General features: G+C 52.9%; 1 protein-coding gene across 1 annotated transcript in view; it reads left to right on the top strand.

The window, feature by feature from the left end:
* The window catches only part of LOC122382901 (protein slit-like), a 90490-nt gene that overhangs the window by 26606 nt on the left and 39668 nt on the right, over positions 1-24216 (top strand). Inside the window, exons 3-4 of the mRNA XM_043368810.1 lie at positions 18287-18358; positions 22879-22950. Of these exons, the coding sequence (XP_043224745.1) occupies positions 18287-18358; positions 22879-22950 (144 nt within the window). The remainder of the gene's footprint in view (positions 1-18286; positions 18359-22878; positions 22951-24216) is intronic.

The raw sequence follows: 24216 nt of genomic DNA, 5'->3' as shown, positions 1-24216 counted from the left end.
CTGCAGTTCATATTACGCATATTTTGTGGTTAACAAGCTGACGCACAGTCCTGTCGGGGTCTGCCAGACATGCGCGCTCGTAATGTTATTCATTAGCCAGAATGGTGCAGTATACCTACTTTCCGTACAATCTGTGGTCCCGCTTAGTCTGAGGTAACGCATACCCGCTGCAGCTGCACGATCTAAACGAGGGCGTCGTCGGTGCCGTAATATAGGCTGTGCCGACGGGCACGACTTGTTGACACAGACACAGTTATTGAGCAGCCGGTCCCTCGCCTGGCTGGCTGGCTGCTTTTGTACGACCTACTGGCTCCGTGGAGCCCAGAGGTCGGAAAAGCAGGAAAAAAGGTGAGCGCGACAGATGGGATTTGGGTAGACCAAGACGGCCTGTCGCTGTAAACCGCCAGGGATCAGTAAGGACATACAACTGCCGGATCAAAGATACAGGCGTAGAAAAACAAGCAGAAACTATGCCGATCTACATATTGCATTGATTCAGAACAAGTATACTTGTTATCCTCTATATACATAGAGCGCAAAAATTACACGAGCTCACACAACAGCTTCATGGTTGTCCTCAAAATAATTGTCTCCCAATCGAAGCGCATGGGAAGTCATCACTCGCCGTCAATGATCCGTATTCCGTACCTGCGACGGTGACTGTCTTTTTTTCCGCCCGTCTCCACTGCTCCTTGCCTAACCCTTGACGCTCCTGTCGCTCGCTGCAAGACCGACCGTCTGCGGCTCGGACATGTGCCCGCCACAATTCAGACAAGGTCGATGGTGTGCCGACGGCCGCTCACAGTTCGTGACTCGTGCAGAAATAACCACAGAGCAGATCCGCCAGCGGGCGGCATATCAGCGGCGACGGGCACTCCGGCAGACCCTACAGCCTCAGAGACCCTTCGCGGCTCCTAGCGTCACGGATGCGACTTGGTGCACTGCGAGAAAAGGCACCTTGCAGTGCATCGTTCAGCCAGGCCGTGGCGCAGCTGAGAGCCGGAGAAGCGGCACTGAGGAGCATGGAGCGTGAGCAATCCCCATTGGAGGCGGTTCCTCGAAGTGCCGGAGGCGCCGGGGAAGGAGCGGCGAGGTGCAGCCGCCGGTGCTTGGGTCGTTACCGCGGGCTGGGGCCGGCGGCGAGGCCGTTCCACCCCGGCGCGGGTCGGCCCGGGCGGTCCCGGACTGTGTGTCGGCAGGACAGCGAACCGCAACATTCCTGGGAGGAGGGGAGGACCCACGACCCGTTCGAACCGGAGCGGCTCGTGATTGGTCACAGAGGCCGGTCATGATGTGGTCAGTGGCTTTCCGAGCGGCGGGGGCGGCGCGTTTGCAATTGTTTGGAGCGGCAGGATGGGGGGTTCCAGAGTCGTGCTGTCACTGCAGGATGGTGTCATCGAAGCCGTCTCTGAAGATGAGTACTCTTTACACCCGACGACCAGCCGACCACGACGATAAATCAACTTGTTCCTTGAGCGCTATCTTGCAGTGTCGTGAGAAAATGACATTTACTCAGCTTGCACGCCAAATAGGCTGCTTATTTCACCAACCCATCACCGCCCAGTCGAGCCTCGAGGTGCGGATCCGTGCGTGCACCCCGTCCTCTAAGGTGCGTCTCTTTGTCTTAAACGAGGATGCTGAAAAATGAGGTAGAGGCACCCGGCGCGCGTTACCACCGGTGATTACCATACCATTTACCAGACCCCGAATCACAGGCCCTGGCCGCCCCCAGTCACTGGACCATTCATAACCGCCGTCTAGCTGGTCTCCAGGTGTGAATTCCAGGGTAGGCACCCCGCTCACTGAGCTCAGCATCAATCGTTCCCGTCATGGACGGCCGATTTCGAAACGGGCTCCGCGGGGAGGGCTTCCTCCGCCCTGCTCTCTCCGTAATGACCGGCTGCTCCAGTTGTCTATTCCTGCCGGGAGCCGTTTTCGACAGCACAGTAGTTCTCTGTTTGGGATTGTGCAATCTGAAGGGATTTAATTGATAGGATGAGACAAGAAGCCATCATCAGAATACAGCGGAGATGCTTCTTACATCATCACTATCTATCTATAGCCGGCTGGTGAGAGGACGAAAAGCTAGCCACGGGATGTACGGCGTATTAATTCCCCATTATCCTTGCGAAATATAATTGGGACAGGCGATTTTGCGGCAGTGAACAAGTGGTAACGTCGTCGTCTTAGCCGTGAGATCTGGGGTCACGGTGTGGTTATCGCTCGTTTCGAGCAGGTCATGGCGTGTGGGACATGTTGCCAGGCCGTAGCCGCGGCACCTCAAGCGAGACTGCATCAGGGCGAGGTGATAGAGGCTTCGGGGCCCTCTGAATGGAGCGTTCTTCTTTGACTTATGTTGTACAACACGGCATCGCGCCCATGACCCGGGGCAATAGGGGTGCTTTTAGGCCGCTCATGACATTCGTTATTGGTTGGTCGGTAGTTTGTACGTCATAATTCTGGTCTTTATGAGAAATTAATGCGAAGGCATGGTTTCTCGGTTGTGATTGCGCACGCTCGTCACGCAGCTATAACAAATAGATCGCGGGCAGTGCCAGACATTGCCGCATGTACGACCTCTGGGGCAAGAGCGCCTGGCCGGTCGCTCACGCGAGAGTGGCTCGCTGCTTGGAGCAGATTGATGTTTGCCTGGCAGGAATAGTAAATTATCCCGTCTCCCAAGGGTTATGGGTTTGGTCAGCGCGTCAACGACCAGAGAAGTGACGACACCCGTCGTCTGCTTTCCGCATTAGTCGGCTCGGTCAAAGAGAAATCACACACAAATCAGTCGCCTCGTTTGCACTGCGCCGGGCTGTTCCATGCATTAGCTGACGCATGCATGTCGTAACCAGCCAGTGAATTCCATGTAATGTGCCGGTATTTACTGTCACTGCAGGCATGTGTGCACCAAACGGTCGGAGCCACAGAGCGCTGCAGCGGGCCATCAGTCACTGAAATCATGCGCGTCCGTTTGGATCAGCGTCCTTCGGCGCGGGCGCGCACGGGGTGACGCCTGTGTCGGTTCGTTTCGAGCCGTTCGAGCGCCACCGGTGGATATTAATCACTGGGTCGGGAACGGCCACATAAAGCAGGCTTGCGCCGCGCCGCCGAGCCAATATCGCCCGTTACGCCCCCGTACTATGCAAAGCAAATAATCTGTGACGCTTCCGCGGCTCGGGGGGTCGCCGCGCGCGCCGCCCATCACTGTGTGTGCGAGACGGTTTTATGGTCGGCCTCATCGCCGAATTGGCCCGCTGTGACTCATCTGATTACGTAGCGAGCTGCCATCCCGAATTTCGCCAGGGGAGCGCGGCGAAAATGACTTTCCAAAGGCCCCGGTGCGCGATCTTGGCGGGCCCCTAGAGAGCGCGTCTAAAAATTCCGATCACACCGGCGGCGTGTTAGTCACGCGTGCAGGGGACACAGAGGGTCGCTGCCGGCATCAGGCGCCGCTTATGAAATTGTTTCTCCCGGCTCGACACGGTATCTTTGAGTCATCATTCCCTTGGGGCTGGCCCTGTGTCGGTTGAGCCGTGTAGAGACGGGTCTATGGGGACGCCAGTGCGACCCGCCCGGACGACTCCGTCTGCCTTCCGTCAGGGGCGCAGAGAGGAGACACGACGGCGGGGACCGGCCCGCCCTTCACGGCCGCAGAATTTATGATAATCTCGTTGGATGAGATTGTCGGCGCCAGGAAGGGGTGCAGAAGCGATTCACTGGTTAGCTGAGGATCTCCGAGGGCCTCGTGCTAGCCGGCCGACATTAGAACGCCCCTACAAACAATGATTCAAGAATCAAGGGAGTTGTGAAGGGTTGATTGCTGGCCACCCACTATTCAAGCAGGTGGGTCCGCTCACCCCGATTCAACTGCGGAGGGGCATCCAGGGCTGTGGATCAGCATTCGACCTCGAGAAATCTACACTGAATTCCGTCAGAGATAAACAGATGTGTTCTGAGAAATGTTCAAGGCGCCACTGGCTTCCCTCTAAGCACTCAAATGACGACAGAAGTGTAATTTTGATCCCATGCTGCTCAAAATGGCAACAAAATTAAGACTGGAATGATGCTTCGGCAGGGAAAACAAGACAAAAGAAATATTAGAATGATAAAGATGAAAATGAGAGAGAGAGCGAGAGAGAGAGAGAGAGAGAGAGAGAGATTTTAAAGAAGAGAGAAAGAAATGTAAAGGAAGAGAAAAAAGAAAAAGAAAGAAAAAGAGCAGCTTCAAGAACACTGCCTCAAACAAACAACCGCAACACTCACTTCGTTGACAGTTGAAAACGCATACACGTCACGCACATGAACCAGACACCAAATTGCCCGTCATTTGCATTCGCCTGTCAGTCGTCTCTCAATTTTCATGTCCGTCTGATGACGGTCGTTAGCGGACAGCTGACGTTCACTGTGTTTACCTTCCCGTCTGCCGGCCTCGACTCCGCCCAGGTGTGTGTGTGTGTAAGTGCACGCATGGTGTGTGCTCCCAGGCAGCACGCAAGCCCCGGGGACTCCTCACAGTCATTACACTCACGCTAGATACACATCTGCGAGGCAGCTCGTGATCAAATGCGCTCCCGGTTTGTCTCGTCAAACTGTTTGCGAGCCTGCTACGCAGATTTTATCCGCTGCGCCGCTCCAATAAAGGGGGCGTGTGTCGCGCCCGCTGACAATTACGGGCGTTGAAGTGGAGCGGCGCGCGCCCATGGCGGGTTTATGGTGGTCTGGGCAGGCAGTTGGTCGCAGCGGCGCGATCCGATTACCGGCGGTAGGATCAGGTTCGAGCTCCGTGTCGGTGATTGATGTCATCGACATGAGTACTGGGCGTGAAACAGAGTCCGGCGCGACACAATTCCGGTCACTGGGAAAATAGTATTTATATAACCATGATGAATAGGCAATCAACAGGCCGTACTCAATCCATATGAAAGGGATAATTGTTATCAAAATGTTCAATAGAATCCTAACATCGAAATAAGCGCAAATCAGCTCAATATAAGCTGGGGCATAAACTTCTCTGTCGGTGGGGATTATATCGCGCGGTACGTCAAATTGAACAGCTGCCATGCAATATGGCCAAATGGCATTTGGTTCAGTCTACTTGCAAAAGCGTGCCATCGTTCTAAGAAACGGTTCCATCTCCTATCAACTACATCTCCCTGTTCTATATTTCACTGAGCGTCTCTGTTCCGGCAGCTAATTTCGCATCCAGTCTCATTAGCGTGCCCTGTGAACGGGTCTCAGATGCTGCTGTGAGGGCCACACGGCGGTAAATTACGCTTTATCTGCGGCTCAAAGATTGGATGAGTCAGCTGGCTGCTTACAAACAACGCACGCCGCGCGAGTTATGGATAAATAGCGCTGTAAATCGTGCTCGGAACACGGGACAATTCATTGACGAACAGATCGTCGGATCGACACCGGGCGGATAAACATCTGAATGGCGCTGTTGTTAACGGTTGCGCTCCGTTACCTAAGCAGAGGAGCGTGAGCCATAAACAGTCGTCACTTTAATCGGGCGACACGGATACCTCAGTTCACGTCGGGCCGTTCATTTGGGCTATTAACCTCGAGATCGAGCGTCCAAACGCTCGTACCTCATTCAAAATAGGCCTGTCGTGGATCCTATCAATGCTGCAGTGTAACCAGAAGCGTCGTGCAACGTTCAAAGCGGGCTATACTTTCAACAAGAAAGACCAGTGTTACTTACACCACCTTACTTGAGCTGATTGCGCTCACTTATCAAATGGCTAAAAAGGCACGACTTATCACCTCAAATTTTGTTTATACCGTTTCAGGTACTACATGCAAAACAAATTGCATGATCGACTGGTTCAAAGCATCACGGCTAACGCCCCTAACGCTCATAGATCGCACTTTCACATGCAACCTGGCTGCGCTTATCAAAGCGGACAAGACGGACGAGCGGCGCGGTTCGGTGTTATCGCACCGTCACGATCAGCCGACCAGGTGTGGCCGACTCCGGGGCTATGTTGAGCACCGACTCCTGACCCCACGCGACCCGGCCCTGACCTCTGACCCGCCAGTGGGGTCAGAGTGATTGGGAACGGCGCCGTGCATGGCTGGTTCGCGGCAGCGCTCAGTACCGGCGCTGGAACTGTCATCAGCAGCACCGGCGCTGGAATTGTCCTCAGCACTGCATCACCGCGCTGAAATCTTCCATAGCACACCACCGCGCCGCCGTGCCGTATGGAAACCATCGTCAGCAGCCCCGCTCGCTGATCCCATGGTGTGTCAAAAGTGGAAATAGCCGGTGCGCCGTCTGGCAACCCGGCAGCCCGCCGCCATAGGGAGATTCATGCTTTTTGTCGCTTTTTCGCTCCCTATGAGTCACTTGATCTAATTAGAGCTTAACTAGGAACGAGGCGGGTCACTTGGACGTATTCGGGAGCCGAATACGGTGTTTAGGAGCCAATACCTGGGAAACCCTACCCGCCCAATGCGAGTTTTTAAGAGTCTGCATGCCCAAATTAACGTTGAGCGCGGCCGTTTTCGGTCGGTTTTCCCAGACCTTGTGGCGAAATCGCCTTATTTATTCACCCAGGGTGGGCTAATTCGCTTAACTAGGAGTGAGGCGTTGAAGAGAATTATTCAAGGAATAGAGCTGTGCAAAAATATTTTTTGTATTGTTAAAACTGTATCCGCCCTCGAATGATAAGTATTGTTGACCCATCAGAAGCACATCACCTGGAATGCGTTTGGAATTGGCTGGATCTAATATTAGCGAGTATCTGCTAATGCAGTTTCTTGGCTTACATAGTACGCACACAAGCATACATACTTCCTGCCCTTGGTTATTCCTCACTTGAATGAAAATTTTGCTATAATAACTATTCCAAGCAGTTAACAGGTTTTAGTGCAGTGCCAATTCGGAACCGTTCAGCGCCGCCAGTCTCCCAGGCGGCGCGTAACGGCTGCCGCCGGCCGCCGCGCCGCCGCTCTGGCAGGGTGTTTGAATTCATATCTCTGTTGCTAGAAAAGTTGTGGACCGATTTACTTGATTCTTGCATGAAAAGATCCGCCATTCAATTCTTAGCAGATAACGAAAATTTGACGTCAATTTCACGATCCGCTGCCCATATTGTGGTACTGCCATCTATTGACAAGGCTGGCGAACTAAAGCCGGGCGGCTATTTCCACTTTTGACACACCATGTCGACCGCTAACCTTTACATGGGCCCACCCTAGTCGGTTAGCCCGATATGGGGCACCTCGCATGTCACTAGTCGGCCAACTCCGCCCTGATGGCCGCCCGCCGATCGTCCCCAAGGCGCCACGGGTATGACCCACAGGAATCTCTGGGACACTCCCCTGCCTCGGATTTAGTCTATGGATCACCCGGAGCGAGTGCTGGTCCACTGCACCGGGTTCTCTGTACTCGGGGCGGCTGGCCGAGCCGGTCTATTTGAATAATCAGTGTGCCGGCTGGCTGTGGCGGTGCCTTACCGCGCACCAGACCTGTGTACGGTGGAATGTCAGACCCCAGACGCTGGGCGGAGATGTGAGAGAGACATTACTTACCGCTCCGACACGTCGACAAGGCTCGATTTTCACCTATGACGTCATAGATTGCTTTTGAAATTGTTAGGCGATGAGTTACAGTCATGCACGATTGGTTTAGTTTATTTAAACTTCCGCGGCGACCTTTGGTTGCGCTGAAAAACTACATCGTAGTTAAGTTGATAAGCATGTTGTTCGAATCTGTGGGACGTAAGTAACGCATGTGGTGGATGTAGTTACCTACATGTTTGCATTTGTGATGTTACGGAACACATGCGTGTCCTACCAAATGGAAAACACGCTTACGCCTTATCGGATGACGCGAGATCATACCAAACAAGATGTTTACATGCTGTAGATATATGCCATTTCAAATGCTGTTGCGTGAAAACGTGACGATTGGTTTGGAGATTGGCCCATCGTAACTAAAACCTCAAAATGAACACGACTTAAAAGCTTATGACACACCAACCCCGAGTTTTACAGCGGATGGCACCAATCGTTCACCGGTTTATTGACCGGTTTTATGAAGACGTTTTCCCGTGAGTCTATCAGACGTTGTTGACCTCCTCATACCACAGCTGCGGGTGGCAAAACAGGCCACAGGCGGCACCACTGCGGGCCGTGGAGCGGCGGGCCCGGCCGCAGCGAAACCCCGCAGTCGACCGGTACCGAACATGAGACGAACCGCGACCGTCGCGAGGTCGCTCGGGGCCAGATCGAGTTTCAACATTGGTGGCAAGACCTGGGTCGTCGCACCGCACTTACCCTCGTGATGCCTCGCGCATTGAAGGATGTTCTTATAAGACGAAAAATAGAAGTGAAAAAATAGACAACAACGCGCGCCCACCTTTTTCAATGCAAAGAAACAAACTACATCCATCATGCATTCCTGCCTTGTTCTTGACGGATGTTGAAGCAGACATCGGGCTCGTTACTGATTAGTGAAGTTGGCATTCATGATTCGATGACAGGCTGACCCACATTCACGCATTAGCGTTCCTATCAGCGAATTCTGATCAAGATGTTGCGCTAATAGTTGGGCGAAACTCGCTGACCCGCTCTGTCTCTGACTGGCTGCCCGCTCACCGACATGACTCGAGCTATCAGCGCTGACGTGCTGACGTGCTGACGGTGCTGACGCTGCAGTCAGCGCCGCCGGGCCGGGTGGGCCGGGTGATGACGGTCCGCCGGCGGGCGGGGCGGCCCGCTATCCTGTTGATGCGTGAGGACGATACCCGGTGGGGTGCGGGCGTTCTCGGGACGCCGCGCCCCGTGTTGATCTGAGCGACGACTGACGATCCGATCTCAGGAAGGGTGGTTCGAAGGGCAGACGGCCTCGATGCAGTCGCGATGGCGCGGAGGAGGCCTCCAAACGACCTGTCAGCACGCCACAACGAGGCGGGGCCGAGAGAGAGGAGAAATCGCCGAATCAAACGAAACGAGGAAAGCTGTTTCTTTGGCAATTTCGCTACACATGTCAGAGGCGAGATTATGTAACGAGCCGTTTGTTCATCGTCTCTCAGACATTTCGCTGAAGCCGCCACGTCTACGTAGAGCGCTGCCCATTGCACCATCTCTGTCTCCGGCTCACCCTTCCACGCCCTCCTCCCACTGAACGATAGGCGATCGCCGATTAGCAGCGCCGCGGGTGTGGATTTAACGATCAGCCTCGGCGGCGCACCTCGACCTCGGCCGGTTCATCGGGCGTGTTTTCTCTGTCGGTGCGTCGCGGGAGATCCTCGGTCGGTGCCGCCCCTCGGTAGACTCGGTGGCCGAGTGACCTGACCCGGCCCGTGACCCGGCCCGTGTCTCAGCCCGGCCCGCCCCCGCGACCAATTAGCATCTCAGCGGGGCGCGACCCGGGACGTCCGGTCGGGAACTCTCGGCCGCAGCCCACACGTGTCATTGTATGAAGTACAGACCGGTTCGGCGCGGTGGTAGGACGGATGGCTGTGGTTTCGCCGGTCGTGCAACAGGTCTTCGCGCGTATGCGGTGTCGCACCACCTCTTTGCCACGCCTGCAAAAAAAAAGAGCAAAGCTTACGGTAAACGAGAAATTGCACATATTATTGCGATTTGGAGTAAAATTTACTAACGATTTTTCTTGGCACCTAAATGCGGTAGTGGATATGCATTAGTTAATCGCGTTTTGTATCAAATTCTAGTGAATATGGCTGACTGCCGTTTCACTGTTTTGGCGAAAATAACACAGTTTAAAAATATTCATATGTCGTGGCATACCGTTTATCCCCAGACCCTCAATCACAGTTCGCTGATCCGAGCCAAAGAGCTGCGGTGCAACGACCTGCCTATATAGCCGGTGCAAGCAGGTGTGGTGCCGGTGTGGTCCGACCCCCGGTACCCTCCCCTGCGCCGTCCGTCCCCTAACTCAGTACGGCGTCTCCCGCTGGTCAGAGAACAGGAGAGGCTTGAGTCCATACCGACACAACGCAAATGGAAACGGTCAACGGGGTGGGGCACGGTAGGCTTAGTGGAACGCATGCTTGTGCTGCAAAATGATTTGCAGAAAGAGCAAAAAATGTGTTCTTGTCTGACAGTTGCTTGAATATTTTAAAGTGGTTATTTTAGGCATAGACATGAACATCAAAAATCCATGATGACAAAGTGAAATCGTGTAGTTTTTTCTGCTTTTATTTTAGGCATACCATGTGGTGTCGAAAAATTGTTTTTATGCCTTACATGGATCATGATAAATGCATTATGCATTCAAACAAAAACTTTCAGAATTATTATTATACGACCGGAACTTCTGAGGCTTAACAAACACGAGGGCACTTGGATGCATATCTAAAAGGAAGCATTCACACGAATGGCGTTAAATTACCAGAATTAACATGCAATAAAATAATGTTTATCTTATTCCGTGTGTCAGAACTACATATTGCATGAAAAACAAGCTAATGTAAGTTACAATCAACACCAATCTGGCTGGCACACCCAGTGTGACGGGGTGCACCGTGGCTTCTCGTAAATCAGAGACGATCTGAAACAATGGCTGATTTCGGCAATCCCCAGCTCATCAGCCTACATGCATGCAACTGCTTCGCGACATCAGCGCGGGGAACAATGCTGAATCAGACAGCACCTGTCGGGGCACAGCTTCTGTGTGACAACACCGGATGTACCGGCACCTGGCTCACGCACGGATCCTTTTTTAATACGGGAGAGTGAAATTCAGGATGATTCTGACCATGAATATGGATGTTTTGATCAACATTGTGTAAATATATTTATACATTTTTCTGGGGTCCTCAAAGCCATTACGCAAGCCCAGATTTTTTTCGTCGTCGACGCTTCGATCCAGACATTTCAATCCCAGATCCCTCAATTCCGGACGGGTCTTGTCAAAGTGACCGCCCGGCGTCCTGTGCCGCTCACGTGGTTGGCGCTCCGTAGCTGATCTGATAATCTGTCGCTGACGCCCAGCAGTAGTTACAGACCTACCGGACCTCCCTGAAGCGGAGCGGTGTGGCCCGAGCCCCTGCCCCTCCCACCCGGGGCTTAAGTGACAGCCAGTACCGCGCATGGAGCGCCGCCAAGGTGCACGCTGCGTTTCACGAGCGCCATTCCGAGCAACAGCCGGCATTAAGTGTTTAATACGAGGGAATTATGCACCGGCCGTCTGCACAGCGATGCTAAATGGGCCCTGTTGTTCTTTGTATGCCGGCAGTGTTCTCGTGCGCGAGGCCGGCGCGGAGCCAGTTTTTGGAATCTGCTGAATAAAACGGCCGCGCCCGAGAAGTTATCCCGTTTTCTGTACACCTGCATACTTTATTGGACGGCTGACGGGCGTAAGCTGTCCTAATTTGCCCCGATGCCGGTGGTCGACCGGGCTGGCTCGGTCAGCGGGCCGGCCCGGTGGTAACGGGTCATCTCGGCTCCCCCGCGCGTCATTAAACATATCCTCGGACACCTGCTGCTGCTCTGCACCAAATCACTCAGCGGCCGGAGCCGCCTAATTGGCATTCATAGCGGCTCGGGCGGCTCGCGTCGGCCCGCGGCCGGCCTGGGTCACGCCGCGGCCAGCCGACATGGCCCGGCGAAGCAGCTTCCACGGGGACGTGACGTTCTTAGCGGCGGCACGACGCGTCAGACGGCGTCTGATCACGTGTCGGTCGTGTCGGTGTCGGTGTCAGTGAACTCAGGTGTCGTCTGAGGGATCGCTTTCAATCGACTCCATCCAGCTCTATGTCCGGTACCTGTGCTGCAGTTCATCGCACTGCAGACAATTAACGTCCAAGTGCCAGCTGAAATCACAGGGATGTGGTCCTATTTGGGTGGAGCCCAAAAAATATTGGCGTTGACGAGAATAAGGCCTAATCGTTTGCGTGTGCTGCACCAACCACCAATATTGCTCTGTCGCTTCTAAAAACTCGGTCTCCTTGTTCCGTCTGTGCAGCACCATCAAATTTCCACCGCTCGTGCCAAATTGCCGAACCTTCCTATTACCCGATGCAAAAAGCTCAGTGGCTACACACAGAAAAATATTAACACCGTTAGCGGTGTAATTGCACAGTACACATCTGAGCACTTGAGGAAAGTTAATTTAGTCCCTTCCCCGCTTAAATTACTCGCGCTTCTAAATGAACACCAGGAAGAAGGTAATAGAACACTGTTAGGAGGGTTGGGTGTTTTGCTACATGTAGTAAAACACCGAGGGTGTTTGAGCGGTTGGGCCGTGTTGGCTGGGTCCTGCGGAGTGGGGAGCGCCTGGACCTGTCTGGAAACACGCCCTACAACGCTGTGACAGTCGAGAATATCGTGAGGAAAGAGAGAGAGAGAGGGAGATGGAGAGGAAGAGAGAGAGAGGGAGAGAGAGGAGAGAGAGAAAGAGAGAGAGGAGAGAGAGGAAGAGAGAAAGAGAGAGAGAGAGAAAGATAGAGGGAGAGAAAGAGAGAGGGAGAGAGAGAAATAAAGAGAGAGAGAGAGAGAGAGAGAGAGAGAGAGGGAGAGAGAGAGAGAGAGAGAGAGAGAGAGAGAGAGAGAGAGAGAGAGAGAGAGAGAGAGAGAGAGAGAGAGAGAGAGCTAAGAAAGACTGGAGGGAAGGCATACGGACGGGAGGAGAGAAAAGAGGAAGAGAAAACTGAAAAGGAAAACCAGAGAGGGTAAAATGAGAAAGAGGGCAATGGGTAAATCAGTGAGAGGGCGCTGAGAGGAAATATTTAGTTGTGTCAGCTTCTTTCACATGTAAAATGCAAATTTGCTTTCCATCATTACAGCTTCGGATTGGAAATCAAATCTTAGCATCCTTGTGATAAACCCACGTTGACGGGATGCAGTAGCGGCGGAACACCTTCAATTAAGGGGGGGGGGGGGCACTGCCGACTTTTGGTCCTATTATTTCCATGCAACGCTCATAGGGCTAATGTTGAAATGCCAAAATCAAAACCCCGGTGCCCTCCCCGTTCCGCCGCCTATTACGGGATGGGGACGCTTTTATGGTCGTCGTTGGGAGCTCGGCACTAATGGGGTCTGGGGATGATGTTGAAAGTTTCGCTAATGTTTCATAAAAGATGCTATTTTTTGGCACAACCTATTAAACATTTTTTTACATTTGCTATGAAAATGTTAGGCCCAGTTCCTTCAAGATCAGGTCCACGACTCCACAGCTTACAACAGGAGCTAGCTAACATAACAATTAACCCGCGCCGTGTTGGTGGCATGAACTTTCCATCGAGTGCTGGTGTGGGGGGGGGGCGTTTTACGCCCCTCCGTCTTCCATCGAGTGCTGGGGGGGGGGGGCGTTTTACGCCCCTCCGTCTAACTCGGCTCCTGGGCCACGTAGCGACACGCGGTAAGCGACAATCGAAAGAGCGTCAAAAATAAGGAGGAAAACACTCGGTCATTTTAAGGTCAGGGCAAAGGTCAGGTCACCAGGGTTCATCAAAGGTCAACTTTGTTGATTTCAACGATTTCGAACACCCGACGGCTAACTCGGGAACCAATAGAGCTACAGCGCCGCGGAAAAGCGCATTCGATAGCTCTTTTAACGCTTTTTCGCCAACATGTCCTCAAATTTGACCTTAGATCAACGGTTTAGCCCCAGAGGGCACCGCTCTGATTGACCTCAAATTTGACCTCAGATCAACGGTGTTTTCACCGCTCTAGCACGTCTCTGTCAAAAGTCAAAAAACTGCTGAAGACCTTTCATGTCCTAAAATGACCTCAGGGGCACACACAGGGGTCACAGGTGCAATTTTCCGATTCAGTGTGTCATGCTTACCTATGGACCGATGTTTGAGAGGGTGTAGAACGAAATTCGTCCAAAAGAGGCGCATTTCAATTTTCTCCCATTGACTTATACCTAATGGAGCAGTCGCAAAACTGACCTGACCTTAGGTCACAGACATAAAAATCCGAGGTATCCATTTTATACATTCTGTTACCCTAAGCAATTACTGAAAGTTTTAAAGTGATCGCTCAGTCGGTGTAGCTACAACGAGCTTTCGATTTTTTTTTTCTGAGGTAAGGTCACTTGACGTTACCTGGTGACCTGACCTTGAATGACGCTACGCGTCGCGTCACCGTTTTTGAGATATTCGCGAAAAACCTGAGAGGGAAGGGCGTAAAAACGCCCCCCCCCCCCTCCCCCCAGCACGGCGCGGGTGGTCGACATAGCGACTCGGACTGAACAAATGCCTTTAACGTTTCAACGGTTGAATAAGGTGAGAGGATTGAGGTAGGCATGTATCGGATTTTCTTCTGCTTGTCGGTAGTTTAGGTTGAAGTTAATTTCGCGAGCTGTCCATAATCATTCAAGAGGGAAAATTCAGCTGCACATCGTTCGGGTCAAAGTAATACCAAACATTCTCAAATTTTGTAGTAAAGAGCCAGTAGTCTACGAATATATTCAAAAAACAATTAGAAAAAGAATAAGCGGACCGGTTTCGTCTATCAAAGACTTCTTCAGCGCTTTTTTCAAAAACGTATAAGAAGAAAACTAGCACAGTGACAATCGTTTGAAATAAAATTGGATTCAGTAAGAACTAAGAACTTCATTGTCCGAAAACCGCTGACAGTTGATAGCTCAATGACACTTAGAGCCGTGCATAAGGATGCGTGAAAACACTCCTCATCTCGTTCTATTACGAGGGGACCATGTCATGGCGTGAGAAAGGTGTTCTCAAAATAAATGACACTGTATGAGTGAATAAATATTCCGCGCCCCCTTGGGCTATTGGCGGACCCTACCACCTGATCGGGTGGTGCAGCCGTTTCGCCCTCCACCTGAGATCTCGGAAAGTTACCGACCGATTTTAAACATTCAAAGAGCGTTCGATAGCCCCACCAGGGAACTAACTTGTTACCAGGTTTCGTTGACCTAGGTGCAACCCATGACGTCACAAGTCAGGTCAAAGGTCACATTTTTTCACCGATTTAGTCTAAGGAATGCGTTACAGTCAGTTAACACATCAAATAAAAGGCATTGTTATCGAAAAACATCGATGGAGCGTTGGTTGTCTAATACATATGTTGCCTAAAGAGGTCATTGATGCCAGGTCAGTTCACAGGGGTCAGGTCACTAAGGGTCACAATATGAACCCAACTATGCTAGGGTCGTGTGATACATGTTTTATGGCCAATTTTACATTTAAAATTCAATGGTGTGAGCTAGACGGACATTGGGGCCAGTTAAGATTACATTCTGGTGGAGGTCAGGTCAAGGTCAGGTCAAAGTTGGTCAAATTTCAAAGTTGATATTTTGCATAAAAGGGGTATCTATTCGATGTAGCTCATCACAGGAAATCCAATGGTGGCCTTTGGCTTGCTTTGTGTGTTCTGTGACGGCTAAAAATTGAATTGGAAAATTTTACGTAATAAATTTGAGCAGTTTTTTTTTGCCATAGCTTTGCTTAAAATAGAGCTATCGAGTTTAAGTTTGGCATATCTAGAGCAGATAGTTCTATAACATATATTTCAGTTTTAATGTTGAAAGCTGTTGGTATTTTCGGGGTGTTATACTTCTATAGTTTTGATGGACAAAATCAATTTTTGTTTGGAAATAAAAGTTAGCAGTTTGGTAGCGCTGTTTATTTTACATCTTTTTTATCTTGAATACCTATATTTCGTTATCTTCAAAACTGTAAGCGTGACAGCTCTTCCCGCTAAACCTTTTATTGGGTCGAAAATGCAGCAATATGGCATCCCTCTGACGTCATTTGTGACTAGCCTTTCATAAGAGCTCTAGAAAATTTTGGTCACAAGGTGTAAAAATGATGCCTGGATGGGTCTTGAAAGTTTGGTGGCGACATTTGCTATACTTTAGGAAATATCGACTGAAAAGGAGAGAGGGGGCCGTTTCGCGCCGCCCTCCCCCTCAACGGGGCTTTCAGTTGCTGCTCTCACAGAACTCTTGGTTATACATATTACAACGTAGTGGAATTGCAAGTGGCAATATAAGCTTCCTGCCAGCGCCGGACCAGAGTTTAAACATGCAGGCTGAATTTTAACATTTAACTTTTGAATTTTTAAACCGTTGAGCTTTTAAGAAGTTGTATGAACTGTTCAGCTCCTTTTTTGGTCCATCACAGCGGGCTTGTATGTCATTTGTCAACCAAAATCGAATTAAAAACTTTTTATTTGGTCTGGCTACCTCGCCAACTTCTTAACTGGATCGTTTAGTAGCTTTTGATTGGGCACTGCCCACGTTGTCACCGGCGGATGACCTCTGACCCCGGCGACCTGACCCCAGCCGACCGATCGCGTCCCTCTCCACGCCTCCGCCCCGCTTCCCCCACTACAGCTGCGTAGTAATTGTAGCGTGTGCAAAGGTCATGTGACATTATTTACTTCTACGGCTTGTTCGGCTGACAAGAGATGGCACTAGTGGTCTGTGGATCAGAGGCGGGGCTAGGTTCTACGACTTCTTGGGGCACACTTTAGGGCAGAAAAGAGTTTTCTTTGCTCCCCATCCCAAAATGCTTCGAATATACAAAAACAAGTTAGATATTCGAAAATCGGAGGACCAAACGGATCGTTTGACGTATCTTGCGCGACTGACAATTGATCGGTCTTCAAACTACTGAACAAAAACAAGGTGATAAGTAGCAAGTGCTGGTGACCGTACATTAGTGAAAACATGTGAAAATAAAGACAAGTCGACAAGGTTTTCGATAAACCAGTAACCTATTATTTTTTGGTATCTAAAGCCTCATAGCTACGACTCCCGCTGCCATAGCGGCTCTGGCCAGCGCGGTAACCTGCGTCACCGTTTCGGTCGACTGACGGTTGGACCGGGCTGGGTCCGATCTCTGACTGCCATAAATCTGTGACGCTTGTTTTGAATGAATAAAGTCGGTGGCATGCCGTCCAACCATCGATCAGCCGAGATTTGGAGGTCGTAAATCAGCGACATGTCACCGCAACTGAACGACAGTGACTCGCAACTCGCATGGCAACTTGGAGAGTCGGGCGGGACTCTGAGACTCGCCCCTTGACTCGGCGGCTTCTTTTAAAAAGGTCAGTTTCCTTGGCAACCTTTATAAAATTAGAGCGTCTATTCGAACTTGGATGTCACAACTCTCACAAGTGTCCTGCTACAATGCTTTTCCAGCAAAGTGCTCATCGATTTATTGCGACTTTCGCCGCCCAGGCAAACGCGAAACAACGGATTTTAGAATGCCTAGACCAAGATCAACGCTGCAGATAGTCGAGCATCGTTGACATCGTCCATTTTATGCAAGTTTTAAGAGATGGATACGTCATCTGCATTCAAAATATCTTTCGACCTGCGGTCGACATGATTTATATCCACGCGACTGTCTCAGCGCGATAGACAACCAATCAATCACCTGTGTCCCACATCACTGCGCCGTGCGTATACCGTTCCTTTGTCCAGTTCCTCCGCCGGTCGCCCCGGCCGGTGGAGCGGCGCCCTGTCGCTCCCGATCCCTCCCCCGGAGCTGTGGACAGCGTGGATGAATGGGAGCAGGTCCGACCCGCCACCCGGGCCCACCGATTGACCTGTTTGTCGACACATCACGCGCCGGGACGCAGACTTCCGGCTCTGCTTCTGTGTGCGTGCCGGACGCCGGGGGGGGGGGGGGGGGGGGAGGGGGCGCGTGTGTGCCGGTCAGTAATCGGTCATCGACGTGACACGCATGTCCGCGATGGTTCGTAAGCACTAAGCAAGGAGGTTGATCGTAATGCAGCGACTCGCTTGCGATGCATACTGTTTAGAAGGCCCTTCTTTAGAAACCTCTTTACATGACTTTGTTGATTCGTGAATTTCTTTCCATGACTCAGACGGAGTTATTGTCTGCTGGCCTGCTGAAATGCTAACATTTGACAGATCTATCTGAAACGCTCCCCGAACCTGCCCACTGCAACGAGAAACGGAAGCGCCAAAGTCAACCGTTATTCCTTTCATACAGGTACAGCGCTGTCTGAAGCTGCCCGTTTATTTTCCTGTAAGGTCTGCGTTCACTGGTCGTATAGTCGAACGATCAAGGCCGTTTATTGTGCCTTCTGTTGAGAAAGCAACGCTATGAATCCCATGAGCATGAGCTGGCACACGATGGAAAATATGGACGTGACCGTGAGCCTTCGTCATGACCTCATCCCGGCCCCAGGGAATTATCGCTCGGAAACCGCCGGGCAAAGGTTGCCAAGTCTTCCGGCCGACGTAAGTAACTGTCAGATGTAAGTTTAAGCACAGCGGGTCTTTGCTTGGACTGTCTTGCCGAAAAGACGGTTAATTCGTAATCGTCCTGGCAGTTCTTTGACGTGTGGTTTTGTCTTATTCCAGGGACCTGAGCGGGAACGAGTTGTCGGTACTGGGAAGGAGAGCCTTCACTCATCTCCACAGTCTGCGAACCCTGTGAGTATGAACTATGAAGAGCGCATCGAACATTGTCATTTAACTATCACTACACAATACACATCTGGGCTCTGATCATCTTGCTGCAATAGCAGCAACGTCAACATCCTCCAGATGCTGCTACGGTATCCTGTTGCCATAGCAGGATGATCTTCAAACGGTCCATTGCATACCCATTGCCCATTGTCCATCCTTTGCGGGGCTGGAAAACGCATGGCCGATAGCTCTGTGGCTGCAGTCCCATCCCGATGTAAATATATGGCCGATCACTGGGATAGCATCAACCACTGTCGTCTGCCAACCTGGGTCGGGGGCTGGTCTGCACCAGGGGTCAGGAGAGGCGTGGGACCGCGCTCTTCTGGCATACATTTACCCGACTGAGATTTGGTTTGGGTGATGGAAACGTGGAAGTCCAGTCTTAAGCAGGCAGCTGGCCAGTCTGCAGGTTTCTTTGGTCTGTATGGCCAGGTCGGCCGGACAGGGATCTCTGTGTGACTGTCAGACAGGCACAGGACAAAACCAACACGATGCTAACAGATCGTACTGTCCTGACAGTTCTGACCTTGGCTGGGCGATCTGCGGCTGATCCCACATCCTCCACGTCAGCCGCCGGCGGTCAGATCCTCCACTGCCAGTCACTGTGGCCGTCAGCGTCGGTCATTGTGACCGTCAGAGCCGTGACCGGAGCTGACATCGATTCCGATAGGCACCGTCAGCCTGCCCTCACCGCTGCTTAGATAAGCCCCTGATCCGGGCCGTCCGACTGTCCCCAAAGCAACCGTAACTCCTACAGTAAGCCGAGGTCGCGTACCCTTTAGAACTATACCACTTCCCCAGCAGCCCTTTCTTTTCCGTTCCATCCCTATCGCTGAGTTCTGTCCAGGCTTATCCCACATGCCTCCGCTTCACCGAAATCACCCAATCTCTTCATCTGGCGGCCGGCCTGCCCAAACGCGTCATAAGTGGCACCGTTTTGGCAACCTGTTCGGGGCGTCCATTGTGCGGCATTGTTGTCACGTCAGCCGCGTGGGTCGGATTTGACAACGCGAGAAAAATGACGACCGTGATGTGGCGTTTATGTGAACGGCACGGCCGGGCCGACCCATGACACGCGCTCCGCCCGGATGCCAGCTATTCAAACAGACAACGTCATGCAGCAGAATGATGGACGGCGTGCATCACTTATGCATTACATCTGTAAAACATCGGATTGCTCATTGAAATATGCGCTCCGCTCCTCCAATTCACCAGAACGCCGGAGCAATGCCATCAGTCAGACGGACGGACGCCGGCGGCATCACTAAGAACCGCCCTGACGGAGAGTTCATGGAGCGTTGGAGTCACCCCGTCCATCTTTGGCGGGCAGCCTCGTCAGCACCGTTTCGCGACCCGGGCCGTTTCAGAGTCGCCCCCCTTCCTGGTGACATATTGCGCGGGCGTTCCACTTGTTGCTGGCTAATACTGCCCGTCGCCTTCCACCCCGCCGCCTACCCATCACCACCCCTGCGAGTCATGTCCGATCAGCTCGTAACCACTTATCGAGCGCGCCATCGCATTCCGTCGGCCATCGGACGAGCCGGCACGGCCCCTCTGTGCATGTTCCGCCCCCATATAGCAGCGTCGGCCAGGAGCCCAGCCCGGCGGAGCGGCCGCCGCCCGCGGGCGGCCACCCGCCCACCGCGCCTACCCAATATCACCATCCACACATCGCGCCGAGACAGATAAATACCACACGTATATTCTGCAGCCGCGGTGGGCCCGCCCCCCGCGCGGAGGCACCCAGCGTGCGCGCGCGCGTCGAAAATCCCTCGCACTCATTTCGCCGCGCCGTGCAAATATTTAATCAGCGCGGCCCGCTCGGAAACTATGCCCTAACAAGGCGGCAGCGGCGGCCAGCAGTCTTATAATGAGCTGTCTGGTGAGGCGGCGTGTCTGCCCCGGGCCCAGGGCACCTGTAATATACCGCGGTGGGACGGCCGAGCGGGCGGGCGGCGGGCCCGGCCGCGCCGTGGGACCGTACCGTGGGCGAGTATAGGGATTGGGGAGGGAGGGAGGGAGGGAGGGTGTCCCAGAACGGAGCATTTGCCGGCTCGTTAGCGGGGCATCACCCGTGTGATCTCCCACGGGGGAGTGGAGGAGTGGGTGATGGAGACTGCCGGAGCGGAAGGGAGGCTCGGAGGAAGTTTGGAGTTCTTTGGAAGATCGGAGAGCTCTGCGGGAGATAAGAGGAGGATGGGAGTTGAGGGGAGTGTCGGTAAAGTTTGCCCGGATCCACTGCTGAGAAGCAGCTCATGAAAGTTACTTTGAGCTGAGCTGTGATCAATATTACGCTCGCCCAATATTGGTTTGTGGACAGAACGTTTTAAAAGATGTCCAGGCTGTTGTCCAGTATCAAGGACGAGCATTGAGCTGGAGAAAGTCCCCGCGTTATGTGAAGATGCGTTTACTGCCGAGAGAAAGCACTAACCAAGCAATATAAATCACCACAAACGTGTTTCGTATGCTTCAACGAAGCTCACAACGGACAATAAGAACCGCAATGGGGCATCGACACGGCATTTGAAGTGCGTGCGTGAAACGCGGTCCGTCCTGAGAAACCAGCGCCGTTGCGCAGCCGCTGCGCCCTTTCAAGCCGCTGTTTGTGCGACTGACCGTATTTACCGAGGTCCGTGGGTGTGCGACGAGCCGCCTGGCACGTACAGCCATCCACAAATGGGCACGATCGCGCTCAGACCGGGTCAAGCGCAGGGCGGGGCAGCATGAGCGGCATGCAACTGGCCGAATAGGGCGCCGCGCTGCCTGGGCAGAGTGATGCAGCCATGTCGGCGAGAGAGGCTTCTCCAGAGGGGGGGGGGGGGTTGAAGAAGCAGCTAAGTGTCGGCTGATGGCCCTGAGAAGCTGTGGGAAGGTTGCAAAGCTTGCTAGCGCTGTGCAGGGAGTGGTGGAGCTGAGGGAGCTCTGAGCTCCAAGTCGACCGTTGTTGATTTCAGCGATCCATTCAGCTTGTCAGCGATGTCGGTGATTACCGCCACTGTTAAATTCCTTCACCACACATCCGTCCGGCTGCCGTCAGCTCCTGTTAGCCGACCTTCATCCTCAGTCTCTCTGAGACCAGCGGGGGGCCGCAGTGCCCTTCACAGACCGCCGTCAGCGCTCAGCCGCCGCTCTGAACCCCCCAGTGTAGGCGGCACGCTGTTTGGACGCGGCAGCCCCATGACGTCTGTAAACTGGCGCACAAAGACTCCCTGTCTAGCTGCGACTGTAACAGAGCCGGCGGACCGGCGGTGGCCAGCGCTATCTGCCGCTGCGGCGCCAACGGAGGAGCTGTGAACGGCATCTGTCGACAGCTCCGTCTGAGGGCGAGCTGGCATATCGCAGTGCAACTTGTGAGCGGGACATGTCGATGGCTACGGTGGTGCTATCTTGTTTGATGTTTTAAAATAAGACATGTGAGGCATAGTTGTGGTCCACCGCATCGTGCCGCGAAGACGTTGCAAGAGCACCGAGCCAAGCATGTCTGTTTTTGTTTTACGCCCGATGAGACCATTTCTCACCGCTGGAATGCGGGATGACCTGCGTTTGGTCCCATCATCTCAGCAGCGTCGTGTCTTTTCCCAGTTTTACCGCCCTGCCCCGGCCGGCCCTGGTCGCGTCGCGTGCCTTCGCCGTCTGTTTTCTTACGCTGCTTCTTGTCGGGAAAACAAATGGCACGGGAGCGGCATTAACTGTGAGGCCTGGTTGGTGCGTGTTTCGTCCCAGACGGCCGCTCCGCCGACCACTGGGTGTCGACCGCGGGTCGCTCGCCGCCGCCGACCGTCCCGACCTGGCCGAGTTTTTGCACGCGGCGCGCGGCACCACGCGGCGGCCCGGCCCGGCCGACCTGCAATCCATCGCCACGCGCGTCCGCCGCCGCCCCATCCGTCTCATTATCATTCACAGTATGCAGATCAGTGGCCGGTTTTTCGTTCAGCGGCAGAGCGGGTAAACAAACTGCGCGTGCGCACCAGCGACCTGCCACCGCGGCTCGGTCTGAACCCATTCCGCCGCTCATCGGATGGGTGGTCGCCCCGCGGCCGGAGGGTTGTGGCTGGGATTGGACAGGCTGTCACAACATACCGTGAATCCGACCGTCAGGATGTTGATACAAATCCTGAGAAGGGGATTTTGTGGTGATCTGGTTTCCTTCATTTGAAGTTGAACTTCCACTACCCTCGCCTAATTCTATCATTTACTTTTTCCATTTGTCCGTCTCTCTCTCTCTCTCTCTCTCTCTCTCTCTCTCTCTCTCTCTCTCTCTCTCTCTCTCTCTCTCTCTCTCTCTCTCTCTCTCTCTCTCTCTCTCTCTCTCTCTCTCTCTCTCTCTCTCTCGTTATCTATACCCATATCAGTGTCCGTCTCTCGTTCTCACAATGTTTGAAACAAATCGCTGTATATTTTAGCTGTGGCTGAATGTCATGGATATGCATGAGGTGCCGGTATGCGTCTGTCTCGCCTGACAAACGTCTCTGTTCGCCTTACAGGCACCTGGACAGAAATCAAATCAGCTGTGTGGATCAGCAAAGCTTCCATGGACTCCAGTACCTAGAGACGCTGTGAGTATACTGTGACCTGAAATAAGGTCTTGAAGTTGGTGAGATGCGCCCATTTTATGGTGTTTGATTTTTTTTTTTAAGAAAAGCTCTCCCTAAAAGTGAGGCGTAAAAAAAAGATCCAGCGAGACTTCAATAAGTGATTTTTAAAGTTTGTTTATCTAGTCAGTAGACTGTTTATCAAATACACACCCGCTGATGGAAAACGCGATTTTGGGCAGGTTTAGACACTCGTCAATTTTCGGTTGTTTTTTACCGCGGAGGAGCCGCGTCACCGGGGCCGCCCGGCGCCTCCATCGTCCCTCCCGTCTCTCTTTCCGTCAGCGGGTGATGAGCAGTCTGGCTGGAAACGGCCGTCTGCCTGTCGAGTTACGACGCCATGTCACTGTCACCGCGTCCCATCGTCAATGACCTGCCAACACCGCTTAGAAAGTGCTTACGAGCTGCGCTCCGGCATTACTCGCGAGACTAAGCCGTCACTAATCCATGTCCTGTAGCCGAAATAGTCGGCTCGGTGGGCTTATCTCGCCTTCGCAGCCATTATCGGAGGCCATATTCATTCCGCAGCGAGTCACGAGTAGGTCCTACCATGCCATGTCGGCACATTTGTGCATACGAATTGTATCGTTTGAACATAAGTTAAGCTGCATAATGTTCTTGAAACTCCGATACGCCCTCGGTGGTATGTCCGTTTCTTTCATGTAGTGTTCTATTTCCCGCCTCTGCTATACTTGGAACCAAGCGCAATCACCATCTGATTCCTCTTCAGTGCATTAATGTAATTGCTGTTTTTGAAATGCTTACGACAGAAGAAGTGAACCAGTCGATCCCATTCTACCTAATGGCGCGCTCGGCACTCGGAGAGCCATACCATCACTCCGGCGCCAGCACTTCGCCTGGTCCGGTCGTGAGGGCGCCAACTGACCTCCCCACTTCTCTCGGATCTCCGAAGCACCCATTATCCCTCCTGCTCCCCTGTCCTGTCCTCTGTCGCGCCCTGGTGTCGGTACGACACCTCAGCCCGCCGCGCTGTCAGCTCAGGCACCTCTGACCTGACGGCTCTCGCAGCTCGCAGCTTGTCCCACGCACGTCAGAAGACGCCGCTCATGCATAGACGGGGGCGTTGCTGAAGTGCGGTGCCGCGCAGACTCCTCACGCGTTTCACGGCGCTCAGGTCACGCCGCGACCGGCGCACTTTGCGCAACCCGTTCGTGGCCAATTAACCTTTGTCCGAGACTGGGACGTCGCGATCTTTACGAGCGACACGCC

This window comes from Amphibalanus amphitrite, unplaced genomic scaffold (assembly GCF_019059575.1).
Source record: "Amphibalanus amphitrite isolate SeventyFive unplaced genomic scaffold, NRLGWU_Aamphi_draft 000150F_arrow, whole genome shotgun sequence".
NCBI lineage: Eukaryota > Metazoa > Arthropoda > Thecostraca > Balanomorpha > Balanidae > Amphibalanus > Amphibalanus amphitrite.
Note: the sequence above shows the minus strand (reverse complement) of the source record. Positions and strands in the feature narration are given on the sequence as shown.